We start from the raw sequence: 11501 nt of genomic DNA on the forward strand, positions 1-11501 counted from the left end.
TTGAGGCAGCAGCCAAGAAAGCTGTAGTCCGCGTCTGTGAACACCCGTGTGCACACCTGTGTGCACACCTGTGTGGATCAGCATGCTTGCATTCCAAAGGTTTCTCCATGTAACGATCTGCTAGGGAGTGTGGGGAGCCATAGCCCTGTCCTCCAGGGTATGAAGCAGGTATGGAGGAGATCCAGGCCCCAGACATCCAGAGGCCCCAGAATACGAGGACCCAAGGAGGACCACCAGGGGGGGAACCGTGTCACCCTCCTGGGAAGAGCTGAGGAGAGCCCCAAACGAGAGGTCACCAAGCAGCCACGGAGCAGAGGCCAGAGGGGGTTGCAGTGACGTGTCCGCGGGCTCTGCCGGCAACCAGCTGTACTAGAGAGGACCGGGCCCAGAGGCCTGAGGGCACCCACCCTCCAGAAGGGGCCCAGCTGGGCCACAGGCGCCACGCCCCGCCAATCGGCCACCAGGAGTGAGCCGGTACATACATGAGCGCCCAGCCCCAGACACCAAGAACCACCGACACACCAACGTCTGAGGGCATCAGCCACCGGCAGGGAGTGTGGTGAGGGGAGACAGGCCTCCATACCTCAGAGAGGTGGAGTCTAAGACCCAAGCTGACATATAGACACAGACGAACAGGCGCACGCGGACACAAACATGCATTCCCACACCATATGCACAACCAAATACTCAGCACTCACCCGACGTGTAGACAGACACAAATAGACACTGCACAGACAGTCGCACTCCCCAAACATACTCTATATCCCAGGTCCAGGTACCCCCGCCCCCAGAAGGGAAAACCGTACCCAGACCCAGGACATGTAACCCTTTTCTCTGGGGTGGAGGAAAGCAGACCGCCTCCTTATCTGCAGTAGCAGGGAGGCTCCGCATCCCAGACCCCAATCCGACGGCCAGCACCTCCTCCCTGCCCCCCAGCCCTGACGGCTAACACAACCGGGGTGAGTGAAGACCCCAAACCTCCCTACGCCCGCTCATATGTAGTGTTGCTGTGTGCTGTTCTAAAGTGCATTTAAAACTCAGGAGAACATGGTACTAGCTTCCTCCCAGAGAGCAGCACGGCTCCTCCAGAAAAACCCTCAGTGTCTAAATGCATTTAAAGTTGAGGGTAGGGCACCAGCGCCAGAGGTGGGTTTGAATACACAGAACATCCTCTGGACGCTGTATGACGTGCCCACCCCCAAGCCCCTATATGTATGTGTTATGTGAGAGTAAGAGTAATGTAGATGTCTAGGTTGCAGAATAAAATTGAGGCACAGGCGGCCAGAAGGGGACAGAGGGGGAGTGCCTCCCCTGCACCCTGGTGACACACCTGCACCCCAAGCCCTGCGTGTGTGGGTGGGTGTGGAGGAGTGGGAATAGGGAGGCAGCTGAGGATGGGGAGGGAAGAGAGGGAGGGGCAAGCGGCCCCTCCCTGGGGCCAGCTCCCCCGCTGACCCCAGTAGGCACCCCCACACTCCGGAACCCACCAGGGCAAGGGGGCCCAGGCCCATCCGGACCGGGGCCCACAGCAGCAGCACCGCCCAGCCCCACAGAGTCCGGGACAGCCCACCCGACTCCACAGCAGAGAAAACTGCACCAACCCCATCATCCAATCCTCTTCCAGACTACACAAGACAATAGACACCCAGGTGGAGTTGGACTGGTTCGTATATAGTGCTTTTCTACTCTCTCGGAGTACTCAAAGCTAGACAACATGCCACATTCACACCCATTCTCACAAGCACTTTCTCTATACATAGTGCTTTCTAAGTACATTCACACTCTGGAATGGATGCATTGGAGATGCATCCATTCCAGAGGGATTAGTATCTTGCCAAAGGATACTTGACATGCAGACTGGAGGAGCCAAAGATTGAACCACCAACCTTCGGATCAGTAGATGACCTGCTCTACCTCCTGAGCTACAGCCACCTGTTACCTTGTAACAGGAAGAAACCTGCAGCAGAACCAGGTTCAGGGAGGGGCAGGGCCATCTGCTGCGAATGGCTAAGGGCGAGGTGTGGGAGCCAAGACAAAAGACACAAATGTGGACAAAGACACAATGTGGAAGAGAGCCAAAGATGAATAATAATGTTTAAATGCAGAGGTGTATAAACACATAGTAAGTGAAAGCATGCACACTCCAAAGCACCCCAGTGTGGAGATGGTAGATGGGAGACCTACTTGAAGTAAGAGTGCTAATCACTGCATCACTGTGCTATCCCAGGCTTTCATATTCAGATAGACACAGCCCACTGCTGACCATGGTATCTTACAAATAACTTGAGTCTTGAGTAAAAAGGAGGAAAAATAAACTGCTCTCCTGAGATGAAAGTAATTAAGTATAATCCCAAACAACATTTAAGATTAAGATAGAGCTAACCGCGATGACCTATGTAATGTGAACTTACCGTTGATCCTTTTTTCTTATTGCTAATAGTTTTTTCTAAAGATCACCATTTTAAAACTGACACTACAAAGCACGTTGTTTGAGATAACAGCTGAATAATAAGTGTACATGTGGGTTTAACTGCACGCTGAATGTTCAAAACACATCAGCATAATTCTTTAAAGAAGTGGCACATCATCAAAAACAGTTTATCTGCCTTTCATGGCTGCCACTTAAAGATGAAGCGTTTCAATATGACTGAAACATACTGATGTGATGTGTTGGATGATGCAGTGACAGCTGAGTTTCAGAATATCAGCTGTACAGTTCTGCCATTTGTCACATAGCAGGCATAAGTTTTAGAAGTTTTGAACTTTTGATTTGCCAGTGCACTGATACAGGTATGTGTAGGGAGAGTCTAAGGGGCTTGGAAAGAAAAGCGTCTGGCTTTCTTGAAAACATTTCATCTGAGAAGCTTCATCAGTTCTAAGAGCAATTGGTGGAGAGTCCCAGATTTTAAGCCCTATGGGAGTGTCCCCAAGAGGGTCATGGACCCCCATTGATCCTCTACCTAATCACAGAAGCCAAGGTGTGAAAACGGGTGTAGGTCACAATCAGCAAGTTTTGGGTGAGCTCATGTAGCAGATGTGAAATGGTCGACTGCGTTGTGACAACAGACACGGACTGGCTGGAAACAGGGTTTATTCCTATAAAACAGAGTGCAGCAGCAAAATCAGTGTCACACAGCGGCAGCAGGCTTCTCCTCACCCAGTGTGGAGTCCGTACAGCTCTGGCTAGGAAACCCCACACCCGCAATGTGGCCGCAGGTGGCGTTACACTGATTAATGTCCCACTTCAACAATGACACACGGGACCTCAGTTCCACAAAAAATAAAGTTCACACAATAAAAAAGTATAACCTATGTACAATACAGTTTTGAGAATGTTCACAATTCGTACATTATATCTCAGCTACACTCACTGTGAAACCTAATCTCACCCTATCATATGACTTACTGCGGTCAAATGGCCCAAGATGTATGTGGGCATTAATGCGTCTGGGAAGGATCTCAGAACCGCATCATAGATGGATAGTTGGTGTCGTAAGCCCCGCCCTCTGTTCAAAGATGGTGGTGGCACGATGACCTGGATGACTGAGAATCTTCACAGACATACATGTAGGGAAAGGAGAAAAGTGATTACAGGCCCATTACATGTGTGTTGCTGCTGACTGGACCGAGCACATTCCCTTGGAAACAGTGAATGTTTTTCAGGCAGACGAACAAAAGTTGAGTCTCTCTCTGTTCAGTCCTAGAGCGATGTTAATATTGAAGTCTCCACAACTGATTTAGAAAGTGGAAGAATCAGCAGTATGTCAGCCTTCACTGCGTTAAATGCTTCCTCACTTCCTCTCTTTGTCTTTTATGAGTTTTATGAGTGCCATATATTTCCCATTTTTCATGAAGTGATATCATAAAAGCTGCATTGCAACTGCAATCTTAAGTAATGTTTTAGACTGTGTTCACTTCATAATATCATCATTTGCTGATTTACCTCTCCCAAAGCAAAGTATTTGGCCTCTACCTCATTCCCCATCACTGTAACTCAGATTAAAACAGGATTGAAACATTCTAGACATTTTTTTAAATATTTTTTAATATACTACTTTATTCATAGATATTTTCAGCTGGGACAAAGTAACACTGAAAGTATCTGTTGCACCTCTGTAGTGACATTGCATTGCAGCTGTGGATTATATGCCTTAAAACACCTGCTTTATGGACAGGAACACAGATGTAGGATTCCAACTTACAGCAAGAGTCGCTGTTTCCAACAGATGGGATGCTTGATGGAAACCTGGAAGAGGAGTATATATTTTGCTGTTCAATAAGCACGGAGGACCTCAAACATTGACATTTCTTAAAGCTGATAGCAGTGGTAGGGGATGGCATATTGTTCCAGCATATGTTAGTGCTGAGATGACAGGCCTTAAGTGAAACGCCGCCACCTGCTAAGGCCTAATGTATGAGTCCATATGTAAGCACCAGTTGGAGGGCAAGCCTCGCAGCGTTGCTGTGATCAACCTTTTTAATGAGAGGACAAATTTATGAAATGGCACAGGTGGTGCTGTGAACATATTACACTCATGTCTTTGAAAACTGGAAACTGTATAGAAATATTTTCTATGGCCTACATTACCTTTAGAATATAGAAAGCATTAATACTGTGAAGTGTTTAGGTATGAATGCCACTGATGCTGGTTTTTGTTGGTTCTGTTTGTTTTCTGTATGTCTCCATCTGAATTCCAGACTTTTTTTCCTTACTTGAAATGAAACGTGGGTTTACATAATCAGACAGCCATCCATGGGCATGCCCAAATGATATCTCTCCTTAACATTTTATAGGAGGTTTTTCAAATTTGGCACTCACTCGCTCAAAGGTAAGAGATCAAACTTCAATACAAATTCATGTCTTCCACACAAGGTAGAAAATCTGCTTGTAATTCAGCTCTGTTATTCAATAACAGAAGGTGGTGAACAAATGTTTGAATAGGTCTGGACAGATATGGATGTAAGTACGAAGCAGACTGCTTAGCAGATACATACAACTGCAGTCTTCATTTTTGTGAAAGTTCTTAAAGACGTGCAGAAAGCAATGGTGGCGTTGTGCTGGCTACATAGCAAGAAAGTTCTGGTTTTGAGCCTTTTTGTCAGCTGGGGTCTCATTTTGTGTGTGTTTTATTTCTAAATTATTTCTAAACTGGACACATCAAGTCATTTTTCTATTTTAAACTAAAGACTCTACAATAATACAGAGTAAGCATTTGGTGACAGCTGAAAAGAAAAACTCCCTAACAACAGGAAGAAACCTCTGTCAGAATTAGACTTGGGGAGGATTTAAAAGTAGAATGGGAGGCAGAGCCTTCAGTTTTCAGGCCCCTCTTCTGTGGAACCAGCTTCCAGTTTGGATTCAGGAGACAGACACTATCTCTACTTTCAAGATTAGGCTTCAAACTTTCCTTTTTGCTGAAGCATATAGTTAGGGCCTGCCGGCAGCATGGTGGTTAGCACTGTTGCCTCACAGCCAGACGGTCCTGAGTTTGATTCCACCACCTGGTCTGGTCCTTTTTGTGTGGCGTTTGCACATTCGCCCTGTGTTTCTGTGGGTTCTCTCCGGGTACTCCAGCTTCCTCCCACAATCCAAAGACATGCAGACAGTGGGGTTAGGTTAATTGGTAACTTTAAATTCCCATAGGCGTTAATCTGAGTGTGAATGGTTGTTTGTCTCTGTGTTAGCCCTGCGACTGACTGATGACCTGTTCAGGGTGTAACCTGCCTCTTACCCTAAGGACAGCTGGGATAGGCTCCACCCCCACCGCAACCCTGAAAGGGATAAGTGGAAGAGAATGGATGAACACTTCCATCCAGTGCTCTAATGGGGTGATATGGTACTTTAAGGGCTTTAAGATAAGATGGGCCCGGATTATTCAAGAACATTCAAGCCAATATGGGCAAAATCTGCTCTCTCTTTCTAGTTGATCCAAAATGCTGCAGCATTTTAGCACTCCTGATAATAAATACAGTAGTCCAGCCCAGAAGAAATGCATAATGTTGTTTTCTATGCAGCACCTGAGAGAAGATGCTTCTGATTTTAGGGCTATTACACAAATGCAAGAAAGCAGTCCGACATATTTGTTCAAAATGTCCGTTAAAGTCCAAAGTAATGCCATCCAGAGTTTTATCTGAATTTGCTATGCCTTCTAATAATGCTGCCTAAGCAAAGCACGTATTACAAAACCCTGTAACACCACAATTAGACCTGTGTGGAGAGAACTCCTCATTTACATGAACAAATTGGAGTCGGTTAGATAGATTCAAACCAGTGCAGTGCAGTGCCTTGATTACATACGGCATCTGCTAATCTCTGTAGCAAAATAAGGCTATTTGAGTAAGAGTTTTACCCAACCTGCAAAGCCTCCAAGGCCAGACATGCTTGCTCAGGGTAGTACAGCACAAGCTGTGGCTTTGACTTCTGTATACCAGACATGTGAAATATTAGTAAATACAATTTCCATCCCATAAATGTCTACACTAATGTATTTGTTTAGCTGTTTATTTATTTGGTATATAGCAATACATTACACTGGTATATTTATTTTTTTACTACTGTGTAAATACTATGGAAAGAACACAATCACATCGAGTAAAATGGTAAATGGTTCTTATACAGCTCTTTTCTATCAGAGCAATCAAAGCGCTTTACACAGCTTACCTCATTCACCCACTCATACAAACACTGTGCTCTTTATATGTAAGGGCTTTCTATCTAACATTCACACACATTCATACTCTGATGGATGCATTGGAGAGCAACATGGGGTTAGTATCCTGCCCAAGCATATTTGGTATCCAGACTGGAGGAATCAAAGCACCAACCTTCCAATTAGCAGATGACCTGCTCTGAGCTATAGCTTACAAAAAACAGGGTTTAATAAACATTTAAAGGATTACAAAATGAATACATCGTCTTAACCTTAAAGACCAGCAATTTAATAACAATATAACATTATAATTTAGTTTGATTCTCCAGTTCTCCAATATCTAGCCAGTTTTACTAAGCTCCTTATATATTCTGATATATATGAAGGCACACATACAAGTGTGTGTGTGTAGGTGTGTGGGTATTTTTGTGAATTTTTTGATAATATATGGAATAACATATCGGAAACTGTGATTGTAGAACTCTTGGGTCAGCTTTTTCTCCCTTAAGACTTTATTTCATTGGACACGGTCATGTTTCGAGCCTAGATAAGACACTTTAAGAATAATAAACAGACTCGGCAGTAGATTTAAGTCATCAGACATACCAGTGCTTTGTGGTGAAGAGAGAGCTGAGAGTAAAAGTGAAGCTCTCGATTTAACAGTTGATCTGCGTTTCTGGTTACGAGCTTTGGGTAGTGACTGTAAGAACGAGATCGCAGATACAGGCGGCGTAAATGAGCTTTCTCCAAAGGTTGGCTGGCCTCTCGGCCATCTGGGAGGGGCTCAGAGTAGAGTCACATTGAAAGGAGTCAGTTTAGGTGGTTTGAGCATCTGACACGGATGCCTCCTGGGTGAGGTGTTCCGGTCATGTCCCATCGGAAGGAGGCCCTGGGGCAGACACAAGAGATTATATCTCTCGGCTGTCCCACCAGAAAAGCTGGAGGAGGCTGCTAGGAAGAGGGGGGTCTGCTTCTCCTGTGACTCAGCTCTGGATATGTGGAATAACTGGACGGATGGAGTGTCAGGGGCAGCAGTTCTGTAGTAATAATAATAATTACAATAAGTACTGTTGCCTCACAGCAAAAAGGCCCTGGATTTGAATCCACCATCTCTCACACACACGCACACACACACACACACACACACACACACAACGAGCTAATCATGAACATTTCCCCTTAAAATACAATCTTTAATTGCTGACAGTAGGAATTATACATATGCTCTTAGGCTAAACTTGGCCTTAATAGCATTAAAAATGTCTTTCATAACTATTAAGTGAATTTTGCATTTTTGTCAGTTTGAGAGGGCAGCAGTGCATAAAGAGCAATATGCAGTACTATACTCTGGCTATGTTTCAGTTCAGGCTTCACTTAAGCGTCGAAAGATTCACAGTAATAATAATAATAATAATACTTTTAAAAGAAACGGATTCTAAGGATTCGAGGCACTGAAAAGAGCTGGACTGCAAATCACCAAGCAGAACAGAACGTCAAGAGACCGGATATTTTCTAACACATTCATTCAGACAGCCAGAAACTGACTGTACACAACACATCTGTCTGTAATCACAAAATACGTCACAAACAGTGCTTCTTGTTGCATCTTAAAATGCAATGTGTGAACTGTTCCTCTTGAGTACTGAGATAGACAACAACCCACAATCCGCGTGTCAGCTCCAAGGTTGTTGTATAGCTTTCACTCCCCCACAATTCTTCAAAGTTAATGAAATCATTCTCACAAAGTCACTGGAGAGGTAGCTCTTTCTCAAGCTACCAAAAAGTGCACTGAGTAACACTGAATATTAAGAAAATGTAACCTGGAAACGTGTCATTGGTGTTTAAGGACACAGAAGACTTTGTCAGCTTGTGCATTCAAATTCAGAGTCACCTCCAAACACATTAGCTTTGGAAAGAAGGAGCAAACAGATGAAAACAGATGAAAGACTTTGGGGTTTGGGGCTGATGACTCATCTGGAAGTGTCACAAATTCGTGCTAACTGAATCTAATGGACTCTTACATTGTTGAATTGTATTATCACATCACTTTAAAACTATTTGAGGAAGAGCTAATTCAAAGTCAGAAAAACCTGCTTTGTTACTTTGTGTTCGCTGTGTTTTAAATGGTAATGAATGAGATATTTAGCTTTTTTCACAGCTGTATATTTCCTTTGTCAAAATGAATTAGAAATACAGTAATGTAGTAATAATTAGCTGTCCAGAAATCCTTGGCATGTTGATTGAAAAGGGTTTTATCTGCTTTTCTCTTTCAGGGATCCAAACCAGCCAGTTCCACAGGATACCAAATTCATCCACACAAAGCCTAACCGCTTCGAGGAGGTAGCGTGGACAAAGTACAACCCCAAGGACCAGCTCTACCTTCACATTGGCCTCAAACCTCGAGTCCGAGACCACTACCGAGCTACCAAGGTTGCGTTCTGGCTCGAACTGGTTCCACACCTTCACAACATTAATGAATTTTTTCAATATGTATCCACTACTACTAAGATACCTCCACAGGACACTACACCGTATCCTTATACCAAACGATTCCCGGGTAAAAACAACTGGCCCTCCACCACACGCCACCCGGGAGTTCCTTCTGCCAACACCAAGCAAACAACCAACCAGCGCAAGAGCGGGGACCTGACTGATGAGTCAACTGTGGTGATTGAGACCAAACGGGACTACTCCACTGAGCTCAGCGTCACGATCGCCGTGGGAGCATCGCTGCTATTTCTGAACATCCTCGCCTTTGCTGCACTCTACTACAAGAAAGACAAACGTCGCCATGAGTCCAACCAGCGCGTCCCCACCCCGCAGCGCAACTCTGCTCCAACCAATACTCCATCTACTGCCAATGACGTAGCCCATCTGCAGAGTGAGGAACTGATGTCTCTACAGATGAAGCAGCAACAGCTGGAACACGAGCACCACCATGAGTGTGACTCACTTCAGGCCCACGACACGCTGCGGCTCACCTGCCCACCAGACTACACACTGACTCTCCGCAGGTCACCTGATGATATACCACTGATGACTCCCAGCACCATCACCATGATCCCCAATTCCCTGGCTGGCATGCAGCCTCTGCACAATTTCAACACTTTTGGTGGCAGCCAGAACAGTACCAACTTGCCCCACGGCCACTCCACCACGCGGGTATAGCTCAGCTGGGACGGGACTGTGCCAGGTTCCCTCTGGATTAACAACTACCCACACGAGGAGAATATAAGTTATTCAGCAGATGTTATTTTGCTACCAAGCCTTCTTGAAAAGCATATACAATATAAAGTGATCATAAACTCACAAAACTATTCAAAATGAATGTTATTACAGTAATAACTGTTTGGAGCAAATTGTCACGAAGGTTTTCGAGGAGTGTTACCAAGACAAAGGGCAACCAGTGGATGACTGTTATATAATCTCATGAGACAAAAACAGCAGTTTCTATGTTGACAGACAAAGACGACAGTTGGTGAAAAGCAACAATGGAACACCATCTTTTCCTCCATGCACCTGACTTGGGCACATGAAATGTATTTATGAAAACTTTGTATAAAAAGAACACGAAAAAAGGTATATAGACATGAGTGGAAATACAAAAAGTTTTAAAGAAGAAAAACAATATTAAAATTGCTCCTGAAACTATTGTTTTCATTTTTATTTTGCTTGTGCTTTATGTTGAGGTTTGTGTAAATATACCTGAACATCGGTCATTCTTTCTTCCTGTTACGACTTGTGTTTCATTCATTTTCGCACAATGACCAAATTGCGATCACAATCCCACACTCGGAGAGTTGCACACTGCGGGTTCGCAGGTCACCACATACAGTACTGTCTCGTGCATTGCTTCGTGTCCACGTTTTAGATACTGCATGTAGAACGAGCTTTACTTTGCATTTCGGACATCTACTGTCTGACAGTATGGACTGACTCACTCCCATCACCTGCTGTCACCCTGTTATGCTTCCAGCAGTTTTCTGTCTCAGCACTGCCTGTGCTTACGATGTGACCAGCAATGTATTATTTAGAAATAAAAAGGCAGTGATTTTTTTGTATTAATATTAGTTGGATATGTTTGTAAAGAAATATATGTTAGATATTTTAAATTGTCATATGCTAGCAATATGTAAAGTATTGTGCCAGGATTGTGATATTTTGGGTTACAAAAAAGTGAATGAGTGTAAATATTAATGATGCTAATTATTATGAAATTACAACACGAGTAGTCATAACTCTCTTTCCATTTTGCATCCTATTATGAAAAAAGAGGCAGATGATTTTAAGCTACATTTGTAAATTCTATTAAATATATATTCATTTGGTCTATAAACCAGTCGAGATAACGAGGGTTTTAATATAGAGTTGAAAAGTCCTTATTTAGTAGTTAGTCTTGTATTTATTTGCAGTTTTGCCTTCGGTAATACTACGCATATTTCTGGACACTTGTATAAAGTTTTTCTGCAACATTTTTAATAAAATATCACAGTATTTTCTAAATAAAAAAATGGGCGAGAGATAGAAAAGAAACATGGTTCAAGGTCTGATCGGATTATTTGTCTGGTGTGTGTTTAATTGGAGAGTATTGCCACTGGACAAAAGAGCACACGTCAAAGCGTTTTCACTCCTACAAAGTCACATTCACCTTTGCACACATATTTCTACAGCAATTTATATTTTATAGAAATAAACTCACACACAAGAGTTGCTGGATTAGAAGTTTATCTGGGTTTATTGTGCCACAGCCACCCTGATAATAAAAAAACAGCTTCACAGCAAGAACTCAAACTTTATCTGAAACAAGGATGTTGCAAAGGTAAGTCTTTCATGTTGTTTTAAGTGTAATTC

General features: G+C 43.7%; 1 protein-coding gene across 2 annotated transcripts in view; it reads left to right on the forward strand.

Moving 5' to 3' along the window:
• nlgn4xa (neuroligin 4 X-linked a) overlaps window positions 1-11205 on the forward strand; it is a 120617-nt gene extending 109412 nt beyond the window's left edge. For both annotated transcript variants that reach the window (XM_026158223.1, XM_026158222.1), the window contains one exon: window positions 8924-11205. In XM_026158223.1, coding sequence (XP_026014008.1) covers window positions 8924-9818 — 895 coding nt within the window. In that variant the 3' untranslated portion in view covers window positions 9819-11205. The remainder of the gene's footprint in view (window positions 1-8923) is intronic.
• Window positions 11206-11501: the final 296 nt, after the last annotated feature.

This window comes from Astatotilapia calliptera, chromosome 23 (genome assembly GCF_900246225.1).
Source record: "Astatotilapia calliptera chromosome 23, fAstCal1.2, whole genome shotgun sequence".
NCBI classification, from domain to species: domain Eukaryota; kingdom Metazoa; phylum Chordata; class Actinopteri; order Cichliformes; family Cichlidae; genus Astatotilapia; species Astatotilapia calliptera.